At 37.2% G+C, this 27,812-nt stretch overlaps 2 protein-coding genes across 7 annotated transcripts in view; both read left to right on the forward strand.

The window, feature by feature from the left end:
• sec16a (SEC16 homolog A, endoplasmic reticulum export factor) overlaps window positions 1-2,898 on the forward strand; it is a 219,458-nt gene extending 216,560 nt beyond the window's left edge. For all 5 annotated transcript variants that reach the window (XM_039763857.1, XM_039763859.1, XM_039763860.1 and 2 more), the window contains one exon: window positions 1,911-2,898. In XM_039763857.1, the coding sequence (XP_039619791.1) occupies window positions 1,911-1,979 (69 nt within the window). In that variant the 3' untranslated portion in view covers window positions 1,980-2,898. The remainder of the gene's footprint in view (window positions 1-1,910) is intronic.
• Window positions 2,899-10,574: 7,676 nt separating this feature from the next.
• The window catches only part of inpp5e (inositol polyphosphate-5-phosphatase E), a 53,725-nt gene continuing 36,487 nt past the window's right edge, over window positions 10,575-27,812 (forward strand). For both annotated transcript variants that reach the window (XM_039763862.1, XM_039763863.1), the window contains exons 1-2: window positions 10,575-10,760; window positions 17,992-19,162. In XM_039763862.1, coding sequence (XP_039619796.1) covers window positions 18,318-19,162 — 845 coding nt within the window. In that variant the 5' untranslated portion in view covers window positions 10,575-10,760; window positions 17,992-18,317. The remainder of the gene's footprint in view (window positions 10,761-17,991; window positions 19,163-27,812) is intronic.

The following is a 27,812-nucleotide window of genomic DNA, read 5'->3' on the forward strand; positions in this document are numbered from 1 at the left end:
TGAAATCAAATGTTTGTTTTTATTTTAAAATAGTAAGAATAAGAGCAGTTTACTTCTCAAGAGAGAATCGTGCAGGACCGAACTCATGACCTTTTGATTACTAGTCAGCAGCTGATACCATTACGCTACCGTGGCAGTTGTGTTAAGTATGTGTCAACGTGGCATGCTAAGGTGGCTTTTTTTCTGCAGTTATATTTTTGAATAAAATCATACTTGTTCTGTTATATTTGTACCTTTTGTGAAACTGTTAATTTGATATTTAGACTTCAGGCTTCATACATTATATAGTTTATGCCTACATTTTGTCATTTACTACTACAATATGAAAAACGTTTCTGTTTTAAAAATGTGTTTACACGGATTACTGTAGAAACGGAACACACATGAAATGTGTGTATTCCAAATAATGATCTATTATTTCCACACTAAAACTCCACTTCACTCCCAGATAATCAATCAAGGCATGAGCTGGGAGAAGTTTGTGCACGTTCTAAGTCGGTCGGGGGAGATGGAATAGCCGGCTACTTGCAAATTTTCTTTAGCAGCACATTTAGATTAACAAAAGACGCTGGCAGAGAGGTGAGAACGGTTTTAAGAAGCGATTTAAGATTTTACGAGTTTTTTCGTAGGCTCTGGTAATTCTAGTGTTAAATACAACAAGGTTTAAACAGTGCTCGAAGCAGTCTCTTTAAAAATAAGCCTGGTGCATTCTTTAACTGCCTTAAGTTTGGCGAACTTTTTGGTCGTAACCCGATTTGTACGTGGTCCGAGACGTTCGTGACCCGAGGTTCCACTGTATTATTATGCTGTCTATTTTTGAGTTACCAGCGGATTTGCTTCATAATTCAATGTACAGGACAGTAATAAGTGGAATAAAAGAAAGCTAGCGATTTCAGATTAAAAGGCTGTAACCTGGATGGTGCTTTAAGAAGCAGCTGGGCAGTTTTGCTGCCCAAAAGATCCCCTGCAGCTAGGATGAAGGTCATCTCTATTAAAAATCCAGGCCATTCCCTAAAATCATCCCAGTTGTTAACATATTATCATAACCAATGTTTTATAATCTTTCTTAGCCTTTACGGCCGGAACCCAGTTTTACCTACTTAATTTTAGTTTTTGACCCAGTTGGGAAATGAGAGTGTGGAGGACAGGATCTCCCTTGACTAAACAAGCTCAAGTAGAAATTGCAAATAAAACTGAAGCAAGCATGTGTACCCCTTGGTAAAATGCACAAGCATACCCCGACACAAGAGCGAGCTGGTTGACTTGCTGCTATTTTTTTCCCAGCTTGCGATCCAGTGGTTGAGAAACACTAATATAAAGCAGAGATACCTTTCTGAAAATCATCCCATATTATTCTTATCCACAAATTGTCCTAAAGCAGAGTAGTCTAAATTTCAGTAATTCACAGTAAAACTTTGTGTGCATTTGCATAGACTTTCTGATTTCTGGTTTAATATTGCAGTGATAAATGTGTCCAGCACAATATATCAGAGGAAAAGTAGCCATTTCCTTTTGAAAATATAGTAATGTAAAAGTAGACAGAAAATTGTGTACTCAAGTGTAAAGTAGAAAAATTCTCAAAAAATACTCAAGTACAATAACAAAGAATTTGTACTTTGCTGCTATACAACACTGATCATAACAAAGTATTACGCATTATTTTAATAAATCAACATATGATAACAAATGGTCATGTAAATGATGTGATTTTTTTTTTTGTAACAGTTCTAGGCTGCTGTTATGGAGGATAACTTTACTACAGTAGTAGAAAACAGAAGTGAAGTCAACTGTGGGCTGTACTTTTTAAATACTACATTTCCTCCATTGCACTCTACTGTTTTTATGCAAGTTTGATTGAACTGATTTCATACAACTTAAGGAAGCTGATGTTCTCTTCCTTTTTCTTAAAGCAAACAACACAGCCACTGGGCCCAAGAGCTGGAAGGATCAACCAGAGAAGATACCCAACCCTGAAGTGAGGCAGGCCTGAACTTCCTGGAAGCAGAAATGATAATGAAAGGCAATATCACTGCTTTTCAAGCATTATTAAATGCTGGAAAACATCAGACATGTTTTAGTCATGTTCAGTTGGCAGAGAAAAGCTTTTCAGACAGATCATAGATCTGCATTGCTCATTATAGTATAAACTATTATTTAATATCATTAATGTTTGTCTGGTAGAGGATTTTATAATACTTTTTTTACAGACCGTTAGAAGAATGGACTTGATTAAAGTGCTGCTTTGTTTCTGCTGGGTTAGAAGTAAAATAATAAGGAAATTCTCATTTACCAGACAAATGCTAATGATTCAACTGTAATAGTTGTTAGTGAGTTGTATTCCATGTTTGGAAGGTGACCTCTGGGCTGCCCTGAGCCTTGGTAACTCCTCTGTCATAAATGTCATTAATCTGTAAAATGTTGAATAATTGGATATATTACAAAGTCCATTATATTTAACCAAAATAGGTGTACTTTTTGAACGCTGAAGCTTATAGCTTGATCCTGTGTCTTTTGACATGTCAGATGTTGAAATCAATTTTTTGCCATAACATTATCTGAGAGAATAAAGAAGGGCTTTGTAAAGTCTGAGCTCTTGCTGAAGAGTGAAGGATTCAGCTGTTTTGGGTTTTTTTTTTTTCCTCTTTTTTTGTTTTGTTTTTTTTTAATCACTGAATTTAAGAACGGCCTTAGAACCCAGTCAGTTCCCTCCAGGCAATTTATGTTATTTATACTGTGACAACATTAAAGATTTAAAGAATAAACCGGATATAAATAAGATGTACTGTTTTTATCCCATATGTATGTAATTAACCTGTAATTTCAGAAGGCCACCTTTTACAAATTCAGCCTATCTGTAATCTGCAGTGCTTGAGAATCTGAGTGATTTTTTTTTTTTTTAATTTTCATTAAGTGCAATATTATAAATATTTTCATTTTAATATGTAGTGGTAAAGGTAGAATGGCAGAATGATACTGTAGACACAAGGAATTTAATTTCATTCCATTCATTTCACTGTGAAAACAGGATATGCAAGTGAGTGGTCTGTATATCTTTTCTGCAGATGATCAGGGTCTTAATTTTGAAAATCGGGCTCAACTGAAAGAAAGAGGGTTGACTGAATTATAATGCTACAGTGTTAACTTGCCAGTCCACCATATACAAACTTGTAGTTATTGAGGTTCAGTTCTGTTTCCATGTTATCAAATGTGTGTATAAGAGAAGTAGATTGCCTTAATGGCAATACATATGGGTAAAATAGTGTTTTCTGAACTTGAACCCTTTGGCAAACTCCAATTAAATTTTTCCCAAGGTACCTCTGACTTCTATAACTGATCAAGAACAATGTATTTTCCAAATCCACCTTTGAGTACTAATTTACTGTATGCACTAATCAGTCATTTCCAGAGGAGGAGGAGGAGAAAAGGAGGACTGGTTTTCATCTAACCTCAGACTGTCTGTTTTCTTTCTTTCATTCTTCTTTTATGGTGAATGATGGGATGTTCTGTCCTTGTGATTATTTTCTTTTCAATGTCTTTTGTAGCTCAGTCACAAATCTTGCTTCTGTGTAGTTCCTATGCCTGAATTTGAGTGTAGACTGCTGATAGTTTTAACACAGAAGGCTCCTTTTGTTTCAGGGGAGCTCCTATTTTTCCTATAAAGTGTTAGAATTAACACTGTAAAATTCTTACAATAAAACAATATTTTGTGCTCTGGAATGCCTTGGAATGTGTTGTCATGTTTATTCATTTTTGGAAATTTATGCTTGTTTTTATTTTTCATACTTCACACATTAGTTTTCATTTGATTTTTTCCTCATCGTAATTCAATACTTTTTGAGTAAGAACAACAATTATGTAGAGCTGCTGCAATGCGTGGATTATAATCAACTAACCGGCACAAAAAATTAAATGTAGTATAATTTTTTAATTGACTAATTGTCCGTGCCTCTCCCCACACATTGTGTGCCAACATGCTATTATGTTCTGGTTCTGCCATGTTCTGCAGAGGACATTTCTTACAAATGTCCCCCACAAGTGTCTCCAGTTAGTGAATTTCACTACAAAAGCTGAGGAGATCTTTGTTTGTATATTATGTAAAAAACAGACGGTATTCCACAGAAGCAAAAAATCTGAAGAGGAAATTCTTTAAAGCTGTTGCACATGACAAGACTTCTGCAGTGTAAGTACTCTATGTACATTCACTTAGCCATGTGAAAATTGTTTTTAGTGATGTGAAGCTGACCGACTTGTGAAATTCATGCTAGTGGGTAGTGTTGCAACAAATGTTAGACCTGCGGTATTTCTTTCGATAGAATACATAAATACTAGGCCTGGGAAAGTTAACACATTCATTTTTGTGATTAATGTGAAAAGTTTAATGAGTTAAAAAATATTGTTGCATCTGGGGCTGGCAACAAGACAAACGCCTGGCATTTTCATTTTTTTTTTTTTTTTTTTACATTCCGAAATACTGTAATGATCAGGCTGTAGATTCTGAGGGCCATGTCGCTGGATACCTACTAAGCACTGTGCTGTCAGAAGCCAGAGTGCAGGTGGAAATCCTGGGAAAAGGGTTAAAGGGACGCGAGAGATGGATTTGAGTGTGGAAGGTGCTAGAATGGAGCCAGTTTCGGTTAGCATTAGTGATGGAGCGCAGGAGTCGCACAGGGTAGTGAGAGTGAAGGATCCATGTGCTTCTGGGCCGTAACGCTAACGTGGAAAACAGTATAGAGGAGTTAGACGAGTCTGAGTGCGATTAAAGTAATGGCAATCTCTGAGCTTCTTTTATGTCGGCTTCTCCTGTTAGTCCTGTCTCCTTCAACAGGTTTCAACCCCCTGAGGAGCATGTCTCTCTCCGGTCTTGAGCCAGGGACACTACACCGTTATTTCCATGGCACACCAGTTAAAAAACACTTGTGAAGAGTATAATTATCAAGTCTTTGATGGTGATGAACAGTTGAGGATAGCATTTGCAGACTTTTAAACAAGTTTTAATGTTTGCTCATTTAAGAGATGCTTATTCTTTCAATTGAATTAATCTTCAGTGCATTCAAAGTAAATGGTCGTTTCTATCATTTAAGTTTTACTTTGACCTAACTGTGTCTCATTTGCAGTGCCAATTTGATAATTAACACATTGACCTTGTTTTCTTTTTGACTTCTTTTCAGCTTCGACTTCAAGTATACTTGCTCAAGTAGTATTTTGTTAAACGTTCAGGTTTAATGTCATTATTCAAATTTAAACTATGCCATTATTTTTTTTAATTCTATTGTGTTGATTCTGCATTAAATTTCTAATTCAATGTGTTTTTACTTCATGATTTATGTATTAATTTTTTAACTATGTTTTAGTGTTAGATGCAATTAATTGTGATTAATTATATACATTTATAAGATTTTTTTTTTTTTTTGATTCCCAGCCCTAGTAAATACATTTGGTTAGTCTGCTAAATACACTTTCCAGTTGTCATAAAATGGTATTTCAGTATACAGGCTAGCTAAAAATTATCAGTTTGTTTAAATGCAGGTTTTATGGAAAAATATGATCCACTGTGGCAACCCCTAACAACAACAATAATATTTATTTATATAGCACATTCTCATACAAATAATGGGAGCTGCCGAAAGAAGAAGAAGGTCTTTTATCTTATACTCAGGGCGTGCAACTCATCACGCATTAATAACTTGGTAATTGGTTTGTGGACCTTGAAACTGCTCCATCACACAGTCTGCCTTTTTGATTTTCTGAGTATTTTTTTATTATTCATGTGTGCCATAAAAAATGTGACATGCACGTGAATCGGCTCTACCAAAAATCTACAGCTTTTGTTCAAAATATAATGCAGTGTAATTACTAGGAATCATTCTGTTACACACAATTGCACATTTCACCGTGCTGTTGCTCACCTGTTGTTAGGACACGTGATGGCTGTCATGGGTGTGTCTTTGGCAGTGATATTTTCATAACGAAAACGAGAACTAGAAATAAAAGTACTGTATTTTTCGTTTTACAAGAACGAGACCTGAAATTAAGGCAAACAGAGAAATAAAAATAGAAATCAGTGATATGTGAACGAACTACAACGAGAACAAAAATTGAGCCAAAACGAAAAAAAAATGCAATAGCATTTTTGTTCAATCCGGTTCAGTCGCCTTGAGCGTTTAGTTAAGTTGCGCTGCCCACTCACTATACGTTGATCTCGTACCTTGGGCTTACTACAGTCACTTGGCACAACTTCAGTAAAAGACCGTGGTTTGTTGAGCACATTTGGTTCGTCGGGTTGAAGCGGCAAGCACATATGGTTGACAATAGCCAGTTTTGCACAGATGTTTGCTGGTAGAAAGCGAGAAAGTAACGTGTGGAAATACTTTAATTTCAGCCCAGATGACAATAAAAGCAAATGAAGCGTACGAGAAGAAGAAAAGAGTCTCGGAGTTACAGTGCAGGACCAACTGGATCCGTACTTAGTGGAAGTCCAGCATTTCTCTGGCACCATGACTGCACTTCAGTACAGGGACGTGTGAAAAAAAAAAAAAAGTAATAATGATAAAATACATTTGTCCAGTGGTCTATGCTATAAATTTATTTTCTGTATGATTCCAATATTTTTTTTTTCTTTTTTACCATCAAAATTGCTGCGCATTTCCTAATTAAGTACAGTACAAGGGAGAAATGTGGGGTGCGGTAGCAACTAGTGGAGCCTCAGCTCATAGTGCGCTATCCCTCACAAACTGGGTGGATGCATGCAATTGGCGCATGCCTGTTTCTGCCTCTCTGTGTGTCGCCAATATGTTTGCAGACACGTTTATTATACACCCTGACTTTCCACAGTTTGGCTAATATCTTTAATGAATGTGTGTGACATATCTAGTCTTGCTGATCGGACATAAAACCGCAGTAAAAAGGCACAAGGTAAGGCAGACAGTATCGTGCTGCACTGGAGAGGGCAGATGTAAACCTAACCGGTGCTTGTTGCTGCTGTTCTTCTACGAAGATATGCCAATAACTTAGCGATATCAGAAAGTTAAGTGCACTGCAGAGGTCCGTTTATTTTTATTTTTTCTTCCAACTTTGGAATGGAAGATTAAGACTTTTAAAAATAAAGGAAAACAAGAAGGACTTTTACAAGAAAGTGACAGATTTTCGTGGAGAAGGATAGGCGCATGGACTTAATTTACAAATAAAGGTAAGACCATAAACGGTTTTCAATTTTATAAAAATGGGATCAGACTAAGAAAAAAAATCCAATATTTAAACACTAAATTTTGACCTTAAATAAAATATTCGTTTGCTTTTCTTGTTATCCTTTTGTTGAACAGTCTGTATTAAAATTGATTAAAGCATAATAATTAAAATATTTTAAAAATAACTAAATATTTCAATTAAGGTCAAAATTGAAATCCGTTATTTGTACACCACTCTATACTTCTATTTGCATTGAACGAGTATAAGTTGTGAAATTGCAACGACAAATTTAGAACATATGGAGGGTGCAGAGCAAATGCACTCTTTCCGCTCTCTCGCCACTATAAATGTAACGTTGTTTCTTAGCCAAATATGTGTGTAAAGAATGCTGATGAGATATTAAACATAACCTGTAGTCAATGTGCATGCTGCCAGTCGAATAGTGAATAAGATATGGGTTCATATATTTGTAAATCTGATTCTGAAGGAGTTAGTTGCCTCACGAACCTCACCGCACGTGAAATCGTTAACATACAGTCTTGCTGGTGCCCCTCAAAGTGCTGAGGACCTCGTCTGTGCACCTGCATTACAAGCGCTCGTCAATTGAATGTTTTCATTGTGTGGCTAACTGTGAGTGTATTTTGTTGACTGAAACATAACTTGCATTGAAATATACGAGGTGTGGCAGAAAAGTAATGAGACTGGCAACACTGCAAGCCATCTGGCAGCACTGCGCTGTTGTCCTTGATAGAGCACGTGTATCAGTACCCTCCCATACCTCAGTGCGAATTTCAACTTCTTCCGTTAACTACGTGATTTTTGTGACTGCTATTAGCGAAGTTATGTTTTTGGTCGTGCGTCACGCAAAATGGAACAGTGGAATTTGGAGCAACGTTGTGCCATTAAATTTTGTGTTAAGCTTGGAGAATCGGCAAGTGTGACGTTTGAAAAGTTAAAACAGGCCTATGGGGAACATTCTTTATCCCGAGGTCAAGTTTTTCAGGGAGGCTTTCAACTTCGAAAACAAATGAAAACGTCGAACGTGTGAACACTCTTGTGAGATCAGACCGTCGTTTAACATTAAGAATGTTGAGTGAACAATTAAATTTCAACAGATTTACCGTTCATCAAATTTTGACTGAACATTTGCACATGCGAAAGGTCTGTGCCAAAATGGTGCCGAAAAACCTCACAATTGAGCAGAAGGACAATCGAAAAAACGCATTTCTGTGGTTCACCAGCCCCCTTATTCACCTGACCTCAGTCCGTGGGACTTTTTCCTTTTTCCTAAACTGAAAAATGTCCTCAAAGGACGTCATTTCGGGACTTTAGAAAACATCCAAAAGAGTGAAACGGACATGCTGAAGACCATACCGGTTGAAGACTTCAGGCGCTGCTACCAACAGTGGGAACAACATCCCCATCGGTGTGTAGCTGCCCAAGGGAACTACTTTGAAGGGGATAACATTGATGATTGAAAAAAATAAAAAACTTTGGTAAATAAAAAATCAGTCTCATTACTTTTCTGCCACACCTCGTATGTATGTATTTGCAACAGGAAAAAAAAAAAATTGTACTAATCTTATTTAAAAAGGCCAAAACTAAATAAAATTAAAACTAAAATTTTAAGCACAGAACTAAATAAAAACAAAAATTGTTGACTCCACTGAAAACTAGAACAAAATAAAAATTTTATAAAATAAAATAAAAACTAAAATTAATGTTGATTTCATGTCCTTTGCCTGGTCCCTCCAAATCTCAACATAACAGTAATCTGTTCAGTTCGTAGTACAGTAATTGGTTTAGTTCAGTAATCAGTTCAGTATACTGAAAATCTCACATCACAAAACTACCACATAGCATGAATGTCACTCTGTGGACCATGTAAAATAACAACACAGTATGTGGCAGGTAAAATGTATATTAGTTGAGCGCATGTCTGTTTCTTATTACAAGCCATGGCAAAGCATAACCGCTGAAGAAACAGAGCTGCAGGCGCAAAAGTAGGAAAATAAGTGGAATATTGCATGGCAAATGGGGGAGGCTGTGAGCAGACAAGCAAGCAAGAAACATATTCTTACCTCAGGAAAATGGGGCCAAGAATCTGTGATAAAATGTATTACGGTCAGTTTCCTTTTGTGTCAGAAGTCACCTCAGAGATGCAGAAGGCACATCTTCTTAAATCCAAAATCTTTGTCGCTTCAAAGTGGACGTATTCAGTAAGTCTTAAGGCTTTTCTTCACAATTGGACTTTGATGCCCATTAGCTCCATAAGTTTTTGGCTAGTTAGTTTTTAACATGTATAAAATATGCTTCATTAGTTTGTCACATGAAATTATGTCCTAATAAATACTATACCATGATTTTGAAGAAGTAACTCTGACTTGAAAAATAACGAATCATATGATCAATGTAATACCTTTTCTAGAAAAATATTGTGTCTTGTAGTATGTGAAAATGTCTTTGTGTTGGGTACTACCAGCCTGTTTCTACCTGAGGGCCTGGACCATTTGGCCCTGCAGTGTTCTCTGTATTCATCGTTGTGGGTGGTTATGGTAGAACTAGCACTATGTGCCCCCTGTAATTTGAAAAGAAAAGAAGATCAATGTCAGGACAGCATTACACTGCAACTTGATTTTCATCCACCACTGAGGAAGGCTGCACTAAATGTGACTGGGCCACCAAGGAAGCTTGCATGTACTCCTCCTGAAAAGAAGCCAGCAGCATGATGCCCCTCTTTCAAACAATCGGAATATCTCTGGTGCGAAAAGAACAGATATGAACGTAGAGAATCATTTTTTCAGTTGTGTGCCATCCTCACAATGACCAGTAGACACCTGGCGACAGGGTGGTTAGCGCTGCTACCAAACGTGCAGTGTACAGCTTGAGTCATGCTATGTGTTTCGTCCTTCCATGTTATTGTGGCTTGTCCTTTTTCACCATAATGCTACTCTCTGCTTTTTTCCTTTCAATTCAGACAGTTTCATGGTCAATGTATTCTCCTGTGCAGCAGGTGGTTCACATTACTTAGCACATATATCTACATAATTTGTGAAATGATGTTGATATTGGAGAGTATCTCAATAATCTGATACCATTTGAGTCAGACCAGTATCCCATCACTTGATTAATTTTTACATGATATGAAAGGCCTGAACTATGTTTCATTAGTCATTCGCAAAATAGTGACTGGTATGAATAATTAGGCAAGTTAATGTTTACGTTACAGAAGTTTGCAGGCATTCAGGAAAAATCAGTTAAGGCCCCACCAGTATTTTCATGCCAAAAAACAAGTTTTTTTACATGTTTTTTCACACGCCAGCCACTTGGTGGCAGTGTCACGCGTTTCCTTTTGGCCGCTTGACGCGTTCTCCTCGTCTCCTCTCGGCCGCTCTCTTGTCAGTGGTTGGACTAAAGTGTTACCAGGGAAGCGACGCGACGGAGAGTGCGTTCGCTTGCATTAAGCAGAAAGAAAATGAAGCCGCGGCTGAGCTTTGAGCAGCAGCAGCTGCATAGGACTGGGCGGTGGTGTCTCGACAGCTCGGATGAATGAGTGGACCACCAACATAATGACGGTATGGGCCTAAATGTATATATATATATATTCAAATTATAGCTGGAATTGAGCTTGCTTTTGTGAATTTTATGGATGGCGATTTGTATTTCAAATATTTTACGTAGAATGTATATTAATTTATTCATATACTATGCAACTCGCCTCTTCGAAAATCCATTTGCTGCTCATTGTTCAGAATCATACACTGAATTGCCTAAACTTGTACTAACTAATCGGAGACTTTTGTCCAGCATTAAACCCGAACACAATCCCCAGGGAGAACCTCAGCTGTACTTCAGAGGCCGTAGGAAATCCGATGGCACCGGCTTTTCGTTTTGCTTAATGACTTCCTGGCCACTTTCTTTCCTTTTTTTAAACAGCATCATTCATCGCCTATTTACTGTACAGTACGTAGGTCACCTGTGCAAGAATATTCAAAAGGTGTGTGCTGTCGCAATACGCCAGACGCTCGCCTCTATTCCTCCGTATTATTTGAATTCATCCTTTTGTTTTATATGTATTACAGTGATATTTAACTTGACGACTTTTTAAAATAGCTTTTTGCGAAGAGCAGATATAGACATAGTTGACAATTCATTCTATCATGTAGATATTATACTAGTGGGACTGCTTTGGACTAACGTTTAGATGGAAATAAAACAACAAAAAGTTACACCATTTATATAAAGCACACAGTGTTTCTTTAACGATTTAAAAAATGTAGTCTGCTAAGGATTTCCAGATTGAAGTAATTTAAGTGACAAACTGACCTACTATACTGTATTGTTTGGAGCAAACAGCAGCAGGGATCACTAAGACAAGGGTATGTGACTGCAAATTCTGTCATGTCTTGAGAATGGCGATAGCAATGTATGACATTCATGGACAGAAATGCCAATTATTCAGTCAGGTACAGTATCAGTTTATGCAATGTGCGTCTTTAAATTAGTTTTAACCAGCCATCATTCACTTTATAAACCTTTTCAATACATTTATTAGATAATTGCAGTATGTGGGAGGCAGGGTCTTGAGCAGTCAACCTGGCAGAAAACAAGTCCAAGGAGAAAGATCATGTAGAAAATATTCAAATATGGGATTTAAATGCTGTGACACAACCATTCATGGTGTAGTTTAAATTACAATTAGACCTTCAACAAATTTTTGTATAGCGCTCTTCACTGAGTGCAGGTTCAGAGTGCTGTGAACAATTCTTAGTTAAAATACAAGTATAGATCATACAAATTACTAAATGTATAACTGGTACACTTATAAAATGTAAATTTGTTAAAACACACATAGAACAAGGTAGAAACAAATTAAACATTATCGGAGACCAGCAATACCATTAATTAACTGATGAACTGTGGTCACCCTGGATTTTCTATAGTGGAGTCTGTGCTGAACATCCAGTCTGATAAGTGAATCCTTCCACCTGATAATTTCAATGCTAATAAAAACAAAGTAGAAAGGATTTTAGATGGTCTTTATACATCGTATAGTATTGTTTGTAAAAGGAAATGTCACAAAAACATCACAACTGAACAATATCTTGTTTAAAAAAAAAAAATAAAATGTAAAACATTTGAGTTTAGTGTTTCTTGTGCAACACTGGATATCGGAGTGTCTTCTGTGTACCCTTTTTAAAGGAGAATTCATCAGAGAGCTGCATTTACAAATGAGAAGAATAGGTTTCTTGAATTATTAGTTACAGCAGAATGATCCAAATGGTACATCTACTGAGTTTTGGAGGAGGCCAGGACATCACTACCATTACTGGGCGGTCTTTCCACACTGTACATTATGCAACCCCAATTCCACCCTGCTCTGAGATTTATTTAAATAAATGCCTCATTAGTTGATGCTAATGTAATTTGAGTTATTTGCTTGTCACTGTTGAGCTGAAACAACAGTTGTAGTTATTAATGGCTTTTTGATAGTTTCCTAGCACAGGATTCATTCCTTAACTTTTAAACCTGTCAGTTAGACAGGGCTTATGATTCAGTGGTTTACAAAAATATGTTGGAACCACTCGTTGATTTATTGCATTATTTTTTTCACTTTGCTGGCATTACTAGGTGCAAGGCAGGAAACTACTGTATTTTAGACACCAGCCCGTCACTGCCCCAACTAATGCACACTTCCATACTTGCATAATACAGGGTTAATTAAGACTTGCCAGTTAATCCAAAAATGTAGATGACTCCCAGACAGTGGCTACGCTACTAAACAGCCGCAACAACAGTGCATTATCACCACGGCACGCCCTGCTCTTTGCTTTCATATTTTTTCTCTAAGTAACTACTAAAAAAAAAAGAGCACTGTAATCATAAAATGTATCAACCAACCTTTACCTCCGACAGGAAATAAATCATTCATCACTATACAAACACCTTCTTCATTCTGTACAGGTTATTGGGCCAAGTTATCTAAAGCTTGCATGAATAATTTTAGCCTGTGCTCCATAGAACAGTGAAATTGATTTGCCAGTTTTGATGAATGAGGTTTTTTTAATAATAATAATTATAACCGATAATATGCCACACTGTATGCATCGGGAGGGTGTAACAAATAATTGAAAAACAGGAGTTTCGTCTTTATTGCCTAGAAATTGATAGTCAGTGGTGCTCAGTGAACTGCATTGTTTAATTTAAATGCTGTGTGCAAAACTTTTAGCACTTTCAGCAAAAACATTAAACCTTAAAATGCGGACTGTTTTAATTTTGCCTTTTCCTTCATTACTCTCTCAGATTCTGTGCACCATGCAGTCCTTCATCTTTACAATGAAATGTTATTGGTCTTGATATTGTAATGCCACAAAGCTCAATTGCTCCCTGTATATTATTGCATGGATGACAGTTGTGTTCAAGACCAAAACTGGGTATCATTTATGAGCAGAGGGTTCAGTTCTTCTCTCCTCCTTAATTTTAAACTAACCAAATAAAAGTACAATGACAACTTTCTGTATTTTGCACAAATAATAAGCACATATTCACAAAAACAAAGTTAACAATATAGTTCACCTGTAAAGCAGTGAATTAATTTGACATTCCCTGTGGAAATGCAATTGATATCAAATGGCTGTCCAGGAAGAAAACTCAACTCAAAATATTGAGGGCGCAAGAACCCCTTAGCAGGTCATCATCAATGGGCCGCAATCACATTAGCTTGAGCCAGTGGAAGCTGTGGATTCTGGGGGTTCATGGAGCTTTTTCCTAATGAAAGTAATATAAGCTGCTGTTTCATCTGACACTTTCACCCCACTTTACACCGATCATCTTCCACCTCACTGAAGAAAAAAATGAGCACAGTAAGTGAATGAATGCATATGCTTATTTGTGTTTAAATGATATTTTTAATTTTGAAGGTTGGTTTAAGGCATATTTAATTAGACTTTATAAAGAGAAATGGGCTCAAGTAGATACTGAGTTGGTTTAAGTGGGTTTGTTGAAAAGTAAGCTGATGGTATTGCATTGGTGACTTAATTAGAATGCAAGAAAGCTTTATATAAACAGGCTAGTGCAAAAGTATTCAATTCCCTGGAATGTTGTCTTAGTTTTCTGCATGACAAAAGATTTGTATACATATTTTTCCATTTAGTATTTTAATGTGAACTTTTAAGCTGTAACAATACATTTCCAAAGACAAAATAATCCTTTTCCTGTAGATATTTGACTAAAGAAGAAAAACTGAAAAGTTAATATTTGCATAAGTACTCAAGCCCTACACACTAATACTTTGTCGTAAACCCTTCTGCTACAATAACAGCCTTAATTCATTTGGAGTAAGTATGTACCTCTTTGCATATTTTCAAAAGTGATTCTTCTCCATACCTCTTGGCAGACTTTATAGAGAACCTCTAGGTTGGTGGGATAGCACTTCTGTACAGCAGTTTTCAAATAGTGCTACAGATTCTCAATAGCGTTAAGGTCAGGGCTATGACATGACCATACCAAGACATTCATCTTTCTGTTTTTGAGCTTATGCTTAGGGTTATTATATGCTGAAGGATGAATCTTCTCCCATGCCGTTGGTCCATAGCATGCTTGGTCATGTTCTCCTGCAATGTTGTGTGGTAGTAATGCGCCACAACCACCAAGCATCATGATGCTCCAACAATGATGGATGGATTAAAAGCCAGAAGTCTACGTGACCATCATCATCAAGTCGTTCTGTGAGAACCCAAATCGAAAGAGGACTGTTTCATTTATGTTAGGTAGAATGCCCAGAGGGGACTGGGCAGTCTAATGGTCTGGAATCCCTACAGATTTTATGTTTTTCTTCAGCCGTCTGGAGTTTTTTCTGTCCACCCTGGCCATCGGACCTTACTCTTATTCTATGTTAATTAATGTTGACTTATTTTATTTTCTTATTGTGTCTTTTATTTTTCTCTTCTTCATTATGTAAAGCACTTTGAGCTACTTTTTGTATGAAAATGTGCTATATAAATAAATGTTGTTGTTGTAATGTTCATCCATTTTCCCTTCAACTCTGACGAGATTCTCAGTCCCTGCACAGCATCCCGTCAGCATGATGCTGCCACCACTATATTTCACCATAGGTATGGTGTTTCTTGAGGCACAGGCAGTGTTAATTTTACTCCATAAATACCTCCGTGAAGTCTGGCCAAAAAGTTCAATTTTGGTCTCTTCTGACCATAAAACCTTCTCCCACATCTCAACTGGGCCTTTCTTGTGATTTTTTGCAGCAAATGCCGTAGGTGGTTTTATGTGGACATTTCTTTATACCCTCCCGTGGAGGCCTGTTTTATGGAGAACTTTTGAAATTGTGGATCCCGTGCACTTTCACTCCATTATCAACTAAAGAGCATTGCAGACTTCTAAGAGTGACGGTTGGAACTTTAGTAGCGTCTCTCACCAGTTGGCGTTGTTCTCTGATGTTTAGTTTTGAGGGATAGCCTGTTCTAGTAAGATTTTGGGAACTGTGATGAACCTTCCACTTTTTGCTGATGGATCCAACAGTGCTTAACGGGACATTCAAAGTCTTCTATATTTTTTGTAGCTATTTCTTACCTTTTGCACTTCAATGACTTTGTTTCTCACATCAGCAGAATGTTCCTTTGTCTTCATTTTTGCAGTAATTGTTCAACAGTGACCATTGCCATTACAAAGTGTTCTTTTTATATCCAGAGAGATATAAAGGACTCGCAAGTAGTACGTAATTATGTTTAATTATCATTAAGTGACTGTCACCTTTGTGTTGTTTGTGATTCATTTGTCATTTGTATAACCATGGAGCTTCCAAAGCATAGAGGTTTAAATACTTAATGCAAACACTAACTTCTTTAGTTAAATATCTACAGAAAATAGTTTATTTTGACTTTGGAAATGTATTGTTACAGCATCACATTGAAAGTACTAACTGGACAAATATGTGTACAAATCTTTTCTCATGCAGAAAATTATGATGACTTTCAAGGTGATTGAATGCATTTGCACAACACTGTGTGTGTGTGTGTATATACACATACATACACAGTACCCTTAGCAATTATTGGCACTCCTGGTTAACAAAAATAGTAAGAAGTAAAATCTAAGTATTTAATTGAAGTAAATTTGTTCTGAGTAAAAATAATCCATCATGAAATATTTATTTTTTAACAAAAGCACGTGCTGTGATTTTTGTTACCAACAGAAATACTTATGAAGTTTAATTGAAGCATTTTTTTCTCATTTTTATCTGATTGTATTTAAGTTCATCAGAGTGTGTAGGAACTTTCAAGCAGTAATCCATGACTTTCTGTGTCACTGGAATATAAATATTTGGTGGCACAGGTGTCAAATTTCTTTATTCTTTCATCAACATGGGAAAGATAAGAGAACACCGAATTCAAATGATGGAAATGAGTGTTGACCTTCCCACTGTAGCTGGTTTTCCTCTAAAGGCCCAGAGAACCTTGTTAGGGTGAATCACATCATGAACTCCATGAAATGCCAGAGAGATTTTAAATTTAAGTCTGGTCCAAATCTCTGCACAAGAGAGGATCTAGGACCCTGGATGATCATGAGAGATTCTGTAACGAGGAAAGTCTAGGAGTCCCTGCTCTAAATATTCTCCAACCTTATGACATGTTATAGGAGAAGAGTACATACTGTTTTATTGGAAAAGAGAGGTTGTATAAAGAATTAAATGCATGTGTGATTTTATTAAAAATTATTTCTTGATGAGGAAATTTTTCTCAGACTAAATTTAGGTCAGAGACTGGATTGCTCTTTTTTGTTTCAGTGTGTGTTTACTGTAATTCACTAAAAGGTGACTTTTTAATAAGCATTTGTTCTCATCTTTACGTGTATGTATTTATGTATATGTTTGTGTGTTTGTGTAGGATGCCACTGCACTTATAAAATGGACAAAACCAAAAGTATTAGTTCTGACATTCAAAAGTATTTTTAAACATGTGTTGGAATTACCAGTTGTTCCTAGATAATAGCAGGGTGTGTCTGGTTAACTGTAATAATAGAAACAGGTATCATCTAACTTAATTCCAAATGCAAACTATCTTCCTCAAGTGATGTAATTTGTAACACATCTAAAAGAATATAATCAGTGCGACAACTTACCTGTTGTTTAATTTTGTACATCCATCCATCCATCCTCTTCCGCTTATCCGAGATCAGGTCGCGGGGGCAGCAGCTTGAACAGAGATGCCCAGACTTCTCTCTCCCCAGCCACTTCTTCTAGCTCTGTGTTTTGTCAAAGTTAAGTTTTACAAAATAAAAGGGGTTTTGTCTTTTTTTTTTTTTTGACCGTCTTTAACAGATTTTATTTAGTAAGATACACTTTCATTTGTAGCCCCACAACTCTTTTTGTGGTGTGGTGGCTAAGGCATCAGAGTTTAAATTGCAGTCTTACGAGTTTAGGTGATACCTGACTTTCTGTGTGACCCAGAGAAAATCTCTTATGCTCCAGCTGTGTAAAAAAAAAAGAAAAATTTAGCTGTAAATAGTTGTAATGAATCAGGATATTGTACGTTGTTTTAGACAAAGGCAGTAGATAGACATTTAATTCTATTAATGGAAAATATAGATTTACGTACCACACTGTGCGTTTTAATAACAGATTTTTTAGAAATTAGAATATTGTGCTTTAAAAGTTGTTTCTTATCTATTGGATACAATTGAAACTGAACTCGCATTTGCTTCTAGGCCAGAGGTGTGAATATTTATTTATATTTTTCTGTTTTAAAAAATCCTTTTTTATTGGAATTTGATGTACATAATCATATCTTGCAGGAAATCATGAAAAAAGTGAGTGCTGGCCAAGATGATACCACATTTCAGCTACTTCCAGAGCTGGCATCTGTTTGAAAGGCTTTCTCTGCTGCTTGTGTTTTCATTGATTGCATACTTTGGCACTCAGGAAAAGTAATGAATATTTAACACTGGACTCTGTGGATTATAAATCATTCAGTGTCCTTCTGAGACTTCCTCAGATGTCATGGAGCTGTTCAGTTGCTAATCGAAGGTGGCAGCCTCATAATCCATGATGTAACTGCCTGATATTCTGTTGATCAGAACAGTGGCTGTATTGTTTTGTTGAAATAAGCGTCGGTTTAGGGATGAGAATGAACTGTTATAATGGTGTCCCACTCCAGCATCTGGGGGATGTAAGTTCTCAGGAGGAAAAGGATTCAGGGAGTTTGGAGTCCAAGGAGATAAGGCAGCTGGAGCTGGAGGCACCTACTTTGAGAAATGAGGAATTTGGTTGTGAAAATTTTCTAAATGACACTTTAAGATTCCCCCCAGATGAAGTTGGACAGGGAGCACTTGGAAGTCCTGTCTTACCAAGATTGCCTCTTATGCCCAAACCTCCAGAACACCCCAGACTACAAAGAGCTTCTTCCCTAGAGGAAAAAACTAGAAGAAGGAAATTTAAGAGCAACCAAGATACTTTGGTTAGTACTAAAGGGACTGGCTCATCTTCTGCTGAATCAATTCCCAGTGACCTTACAGGCCTCCAAATTAGAAACAACACCTCTAACATTCAAGGCAGACTGGGTAATTGGCTTCCCTCTCATGCTGCTGACTCCAGAGATCTACAGGAGCTGGGTTATAGCCTTAGAAAGGATGACAGAGATCGTACAGATCCTACAGTGGCACTTGAACCCAAACAAGGCTTGGCTGGGAAACCTTATAAAAAAAAGCTGTCTCCTCTTCCGCCTGCTGGTCCACTCCCAGCTGTGGAAATCAATGTGGCATCTACAGCCTTAAGAACATCTAATAGGATAGATCAGGATTGTGTGGATTATGGCCTGTTAGCTCACAGTACTCTCCAAAGACAGAGCAGCAACCTTAGTGACAGCCGCCTTCTTGATGGTTTGGTGTCGGACACCTGTTCCACCAGCTCCATGAAGTCCACTCTCAGTGTACTGAATCCTATACGATCTAAAGACATGCGAGATAGGTGAGTTTGTTTTTCTGTTAATTAAGTTTGAATTGTACATTTATACCTTGTAATATTCAATCTTTTAAGAAAATACTTATCATTGATTGTTTGGGAGCAGTTTTCACTAAAAATGAATGATGTATTATATGTTAAATAGATGTTTGCATCATTTGTATCTGTGGGCAGTCTTCATAATTGTGCCTGTAAGTGTCTTAAGAAGTAATGCTATTGGGCAGATTTACTAGTTGTTTTAAGACGTTTAAAAATAGAATATGTTTAGATGGCATTTTTTAACAATTGGATTAATGCTGAATACTTGTTCTACATGACCAGTATACTATTAGCACAAATTGGAAGGCCTCTTCAGCTAAGGCAACATAGGAGGCTGACTTAGATAAATGCGTGTCCAGGTTTAAAATATCATTTAACTGACATGACAGTGAGAGTTTCTAGGGGCAGTGAATTGTATTATAAATACAAAATTAGGAATTTATTGTTTCAAATATAATTTATATTAAATGTTCCACACGCATATGAAAGCTGTGTCAGTATTGGTAAAATGGCACCTGACCTGATTTAGACACAAATATATGAAAAAAAAAGTGTTTTCGGCATCCATTTATTTACAGAGACCACCTGTTCTGTTTTACAATGAACCAGAGCCAGCCCCAATCCCAACAGCAATGTGTGCAAGACCGAAGCTACAGTAATTTTGCACAAGAAACCACTTTTCACAGGATGTACTTAAACAGTTGCTCACAGCAAGTTAGTTGGAGTCACAGACTATCTTAACATGTCCATCTTTGGAGTTTGAGTAGAAAACTTATTCAAACGTGGAGATACAAACTGATTTAGCTGTTTTTCAAACCCAGTGTCATGAAGCTAAAGGTCTTACCTTTGTGGCACAATTGTTCTGGTCCCAAGTTAAAAATCATTGAGACTACAAAGACCATATTTGAGCCAGGAACTACCAAATAAACATTTTTGTGAACTGCATGATTTTACTATCTTTTAGTAATATTTGCAACAGAGGTTGTGGTTGAAATTCTAAAAGTGCTGTTGTGTCTGGAATTACAGTTGGGTCCATAAATATTTGGACAGAGACAACTTTTTTTTCTAATTTCGGTTCTGTACATTACCACAATGAATTTTAAATGAAACAACTCGGATGCAGTTGAAGTGCAGACTTTCAGCTTTAATTCAGTGGCTTGAACAAAAAGATTGCGTAAAGATGTGAGGCAACTAAAGAATTTTTTTAACACAGTCCCTTTATTTCAGTGGCTCAAAAGTAATTGGACAAATTTAAATACAGTGGAATCTCGGTTCACGACCATAATTCATTCCAAAACTCGTAAACCGAGTTGGTCATGAACCGAAGCAATTTCCCCTATAGGATTGTATGTAAATACAATTAATCCGTTCCAGACCCTACGAACTGTATGTAAATATATGTAAAGATTAAGCACAAATATAGTTAATTACACCATTAAATGCACAGCGTAATAGTAAACTAATGTAAAATCTTTGAATAACACTGACACAAAACGCCCAGGCTCCCTGCTCAGCTACACGAGCAGTCTCTCTCTCTCTCTCTGAACAGAGGGGAACATTTGAACAAATCCGAACTTTAATTTAAAAACCAACCACAAGCAACCAAAAAACATTGCAGGAGTTCAATTTTAATGAGTTTTAAGCACAGAGGAAAAAAAATGAACATTTGAAAAAAGAGAAAAGTAATATTGCAACAATTCACGCTACGAACTGAAAAATTAACTTTTGAAAAATCCGTAATACAAAAACCACCAAGAAAACTAACCTTGCATGAGTCGAGTTCTGGCATGAAGTAAGGAGGAACTGGGTGGAAAGGAGGAAGAGTCTGGCTCCGCAATGGAGGGATGTTTTCCTTCAGGTGTTTTCTCTCTTGTGATTTCTTGGGTTTCTGGTGTTTTTAGCTGTTTAGCTGGTGGGAGTGAAAGCCTCATGCAGCCATTCCAAAAAAGTCTTTGTGACCCAACCCTTCGTGTTTTCCCTCCACATTACTGGCAGTCTGGCTTTGTTTACATTGTGCTGCTTGAAAGCATGAGGGTTCTCAAATTAGGAAATAAATAAACTGGTAAACAGTTTTTCCACCTCTTCCAGCACTTGAAGCCTCTGCCTGGTTAACGCTGTAACTCCTTTTGCAACATCAGCTGCTTAAATGGATTCTTTCTGCTTTAGAATAGTCGAAATGGTAGATTTTGACTTCTTGTACTCGGCGGCAAGATCAGTAACACGAACGCCATGCTCAAACTTTTCAATAATTTCTTTCTTTACTTCGATTTCAATTTTCTTCAAAACTTTCTTCTCACCACTCTTCACTTGCTAAGAAGCCATAGTTAACTGCAAAAGCACACGAAATACTGTAGAGCACAAAGAGAGCAGAGTGCAGGTAAAGCACGCACGTCTGACTGAGAACAATGAACAAGGAGCGGCTCTGCTTAAACACAGTAATCGGCGCGTATGAACCAGCCAAGCAGGCAGGCATGCACCCTCCCCACCTCTCTCTCAGTAGCAGGCAGGCACGCACAACCCTTCCCCCACCCCCACCCCCAGTGGCAGGCAGGCAGGCAGGGGCTGCACCCTACCTCTCCCCTCTCTCTCAGCAGCAGGCAGGCACGTCTGACCGAGAACAATGCAACACTTTCAGAAATCATCTGCACGCAAAAACCGAAAGGGAAACTGGCTTGTTCGTATACCGAGTGTGTGGTCGTGAACCGAGGCAAAAGTTTGGCGAACTTTTTGGTCGTGAACTGAAACGTTTGTGAACCAAGGTTCCACTGTAACTGGAAATAAAATGTTCATTTTTAATACTTGGTTGAAAACCCTTTGCTGGCAATGACAGGCTGAAGTCTTGAACTCATGGACATCACCAGATGCCGGGTTTCCTCCTTTTTAATGCTCTGCCAGGCCTTTACTGCAGCGGCTTTCAGTTGCTGGCTGTTTGTAGGCCTTTCTGTCCGAAGTTTAGTCTTCAACAAGTGAAATGCATGCTCAATTGGGTTAAGATCAGGTGACTGACTTGGCCATTCAAAGATTTTCCACTTCTTTGCTTTAATAAACTCCTGGGTTGCTTTGGCTGTATGTTTTGGGTCATTGTCCATCTGTATCATGAAACACCGCCCAATCAATTTGACTGCATTTAGCTGGATTTGAGCAGACAGTATGTATCTGAACACCTCAGAATTCATTCGGCTGCTTCTGTCCTGTGTCACATCATCAATAAACACTAGTGTCCCAATGCCACTGGCAGCCATGCACGCCCACGCCATCACACTGCCTCCACCATGTTTTGCAGATGATGTGGTATGCTTTGGATAATGAGCTGTTCCATGCCTTCTCCATACTTTTTTCTTGCCATCATTCTGGTAGAGGTTGTTCTTGGTTTCATCTGTCCAAAGAATGTTTTTCCAGAACTGTGCTGGCTTTTTTAGATGATCTTTAGCAAAGTCCAATCTAGCCTTTCTAGTCTTGAGGCTTATGAGTGGCTTGCACCTTGCAGTGCACCCTCTGTATTTGCTGTCATGCAGTCTTCTCTTTATGGTAGACTTGGATATCAATACACCTACTCCCTGGAGAGTGTTGTTCACTTGGTTGGCTGTTGTGAAGGGGTTTCTCTTCACCATGGAAATGATTCTGTGATCATCCACCACCGTTGTCTTCCGTGGACCTCCAGGTCTTTTTGTGTTGCTGAGTTCACCAGTGCTTGCTTTCTTTCTCAGGATGTACCAAACTGTAGATTTTGCCACTCGTAATATTGTAGTAATTTCTCAGACAGGTTTTTTCTGTATTTGCAGCTTAAGGATGGCTTCTTTCACCTGCATGGAGAACTCCTTTGACTGCTTGTTGTCTGTTCACAGCAAAATCTTCCACATGCAAGCACCACACCTCAAATCAACTCCAGGCCTTTAATCTGCTTAATTGATAATGACATAACCACACACCTGCCCATGAAATAGCCTTTGAGTCAATTGTCCAATTACTTTTGAGCCCCTGAAATGAAGGGATTATGTTAAAAAAATGCTTTAGTTCCCTCACGTTTTTATGCAATCTTTTTGTTCAACCCACTGAATTAAAGCTGAAAGTCTGTTTGATTTAAAATTCATTGTGGTAATGTACAGAACCAAAATTAGAAAAATGTTGTCTCTGTCCAATATTTATGGACCTAACTGTATACTGTTACTGTAAGAGTAAATTTAGTTTAAAAATTTCATTGTTTTATGAAATTGAAATTAACAATAAATCATTTTTCCTTAGCTCTATCTCAACAAGCAGCTTAGAGCACTGTACACGTATACAACTATCTGTCTACTTTCTTGCCCTCTTTTCTAGTGCAGCTCTCGGGTAACTGGGTGTAAGGAGGAGATGACCAGCTGTGGTCAGGCTTTACCAGTCCATTGCAGGGCACACTTACTCATGCTGAACCAATTTAGAGCTACCGGTTAATCTAAAACATGTGCCTTGGGACGCAAGAAAGCAGCAAAGCAGATATGTGGAATACTTGGAACATTCACACAGGTACAGCCTGAAACCTGCTTTGAACCCAGGACACTGGAGCTGTGTGCCACCATGCCACACTTTTTACAGACTGGATGCATTCAAAACAAAGAAAACCTTTCAATATATATATATATATATATATATATATATATATATATATATATATATATATATATATATATATATATATATATATATATATACACATTCTTATCTCTTTATCTAGTTAGCTAAAACAACATGAAGTAGCTTGAATAAACTGGGGTAAGTTTTGTATTTATACATTAAAAAATTCAATTCAGTGTAGAGTATTGAAAAACACAGCTAAGATTCATATTTCAGTAAAAATAAACTATTGTACTGTCAGTATTCATTAATATTTACATTTATTTGCTTAGCTGACACTTGTATCCAAAGTGCCTTACAAAAAGAGGACAGCACAGCGAGTAAACATCAGTCTAAGGGACATCTGCAGCAGTGAAGAGATGATTCCGGAATGTTGTCCTTAGATGCAAAGTTTCAAAGAAAAAGCCATTGGGCAAAAGATGACTGGAAAAGCGTATTAAAGTCAGCATCCCGCTGTCTCTTCTCTCTGTTGTAGATGACACTGCTATTTGGTGTTTATTTGAGGAAGGAGCCAAGTGAGGACCTACAGTGGTGTGAAAAACTATTTGCCCCCTTCCTGATTTCTTATTCTTTTGCATGTTTGTCACACAAAATGTTTCTGATCATCAAACACATTTAATAATTAGTCAAATATAACACAAGTAAACACAAAATGCAGTTTTTAAATGATGGTTTTTATTATTTAGGGAGAAAAAAAAAGAATCCAAGCCCCCCCTTCCCCCCTTGACAATGCGAGCAGCGTTATACATCCTGCAAGAAAGAGATCCGGGGCCCAGAAATAAAGGACAAGTATTGTTTTTGCAATGTCACGCGAGACAAGGCAGTGAGACATCATTTAAAACAAGTCCATGGACATCTAACCTAGCTGTTGTTGGATTGCTGTTGGCAGGCACGCTTCATGTGCTACCAGCTCTTAAAACAATGGCAAAAGACAAGCAAAACACGCATCTCGCCAGCAGATGATCAGACTACTTCTCCTTAGTGTGCATTCAGCCAACCTAACCCTCGCCCCCCCACCCATTTCACAATGCGAGCAACAGAGATGCGAAGTGGCAAAAGGACAGCTGCTGTACAGGCTTTGAAATGATCGTGCAGCGAGACAAGCAGAACAGGTAGCTTGACAGCGGCAGAAAGACAGCAGATGATCCGACGGCATCTCCTTAGTGTGTGTTCAGCCGCCATCCCTCCTTCACAGCGCGAGCAGTGTTATATGTCTTGTGAGAAAGAGATGTAACAACGCCCGGGGCCGGAAATAAAGTATTGTTTTTACAAAAGTTTTACAATAAAAGTGAAAATAATGCATATGTAACAATTCCCATGAAACTAACAATTTCTTTAAATTGTATATCCGGTAAACTAAACCTGGGGGTGGGTGAGCAGGGGGTAGATCCCCCTAGTACTGCATAATTAAAATGTTAATCCATATTTATTAATTACATCTCAAGAATTAGGAATGTCTAGCTGATACACTGGAAAAAAATAAAGTATAAATATAATGTATATTAACAGCAAAAATGCTGTAGTTCAGTTAATGATTAAAAATCATTAAAACCTAGAAGTGCATGTATATTTACATTTTAGCAGTGTACACTGCCAGTATCAAAGAATTGAATCAATTTGTGAGAATATACTTATTTTCTGTTGGACAAATGGTGAGAACTACATTTTTAAAGTTAAGCTTTGTTTCAGATAATTACATTACTGAATAAATTAAACAATATTACAGCTTGTAATTATTAGAAGCATTTTATTTTCTTTAATGCCATATGTATTAGGGGTAAATATATTTTCTACATATTTTATTAGTTAAATAAGTGTTTTTTTTTTTAAGAAAGTTTTTTTTATTTTAACATTTTTATGGTCATATAATAATGAACATTAAGAATACAAAATTTTGTTTTATTAATAGAAAAAATCAACAGGTAACATCTGTGGCCTGTAGTTTAATTTAAAAAATGAATGATAACACTTTAATTTAGAACATGAAGCTTCTCCAAGTCTGGTTATGTAGGAGCTTAGTGTAAAAAATTTTTAAAGAGATAAAAGAAGAAAAATACAACTATATATGAATCAGCTGTTCCAGTAACGTGTTATTTCTTGGTGATCAGTATCAGCCCTAAAAATGCCTAATTGGAGCATCCCTACATTATGGACTCGATGATTTTTATCTTGTAGTGTGCACAATTAATAATAATAATAATAATACATTTTATTTATTTGTAGGCACCTTTCTAAACACTCAAGGACACCGAGCAATAGATAAAACACACATTATAAACAAAAGTAAAGTACAAAAATTTAAGTCAGACAGTGCAATTGTAATTAAGAGAAAAATCAGTCTTAAAGAAATGAGTTTTAAGTTTATATTTGAAAGTGAAGATGACTCAATATTTCTAAGCTCAGATGGTAGTGAGTTCCAGAGCTGGGGAGCAGAACAACTGAATGCTCAGCTCCCCATAGTGGTAAGATGGACGAAGGGGACATTCAAGTGGATGGAGGAAGAGGATCTAAGGGTATGGGAGGAAATGGCAGCATAGAAGAGGTCAGACAGATACGGAGGGGCAAGGTTGTGGATAGCCTTAAAAGTTAACAGAAGAATTTTGAATTGAATGGGGAACTTAACTGGAAGCCAATGAAGCCTCTGCAAAACAGGAGTGATATGGTGAATAGAGGGGGATCTAGTAATGATGTGGGCAGCTGAATTCTGGACCAGTTGAACCTTATAAAGAGATTTGCAAGAAAGACCAAAGAAGAGGGAAATGCAGTAATCCCAGATGAGAAGTGACAAAGCTATGAACCAGGATAGCAGTGGTGTGAAGAGTGAGGGAGGGGCAAATTCGATTAATGTTATGCAGGTGGAAATATGCAGACTGGGAGATGATGTTGATGTGGGACTGAAAGAATAAAGTACTGTCAAGGATGATACCCAGACTCTTAACCTGTGGGGAAGGGGAGACAGAGGAATTATCAATAACAAATGAAAAATGATCAATTTTGGATAATGTTGATTTTGTACCAATGAGGAGAACCTCAGTTTTGTCACTATTTAATTTAAGAAAATTTGAAGAAACCAGGATTTGATTTCTGCTATGCAATCAATAAGTGAGGAGGGTGTATAATTTGAAGTTACTTTATTATAACAAATATTTAACTTTCAACTAGGCAGAGAAAATGAACATTCCGATTCATTTCATGCTTATATTGTTGATCAGCTGAGCTTTGCTGTTAATTGAATTTAAATGGGAACAGCAGTGACTGGAGAAACATCACAACTCATACTGCTTAGAGTAATAGATACATTTTGGAATTTGCTGCAATGTAATCTTAGGTTTGTTGATTTTTTTTTCTATTTGCATCTTGAACCATTTACTAGCAAAGTAACAGTTGACGTTTTTATATGGGTCATTATATTCTCTCCATGTCTGCTGGATTATTTCCAGTTCTTCTTCCTGCCACAGACACTAGCAGGTTAGCTTGATTGGCTTCTCAAAACTGGCATAGTTTGTGTTTGTGAGAGTGTGTGCATGAATGTTCTCTGTCATATACTGGTGCCTGCCCTTGGTTGTATTTTGATTAGTGCCTGATGCTTCTGGAATATGCTGTCATTTTGAAACCCTACAGTTTCAGTGTGCAGGTAAAGAAAATATATCTGAACTGCATATGCAAGTTGTTTAAAAAATCAATACTGTGTGGACAGTTTTGACCTTGGATAGTTAAAACATAGTTTGGTTATCTGCTGTCTGAGTTTTATATGGCCAGACATTATTTTTGAATGAGAACACATGTTGGGGGGCAACTCATTAAAATGTTTGCAGTGAATGGTAGTGAAATCCACCATTTAAAAGGCTTCACCCACAGAGTTTCTGTCTGTGCACTTTAAACACTCAGGTTTGCAGTGGGCCATTTCTACTCATGTGTAAGAAAATTGTTCTAAAATAACTATGAAAAGAGAGAGAGAGCAAAAGAAACTCATCAAAAGACTCGCTGTTAGCAATTTAACAGCTCA

This window comes from Polypterus senegalus, chromosome 9 (assembly GCF_016835505.1).
Source record: "Polypterus senegalus isolate Bchr_013 chromosome 9, ASM1683550v1, whole genome shotgun sequence".
Lineage (NCBI taxonomy): Eukaryota > Metazoa > Chordata > Cladistia > Polypteriformes > Polypteridae > Polypterus > Polypterus senegalus.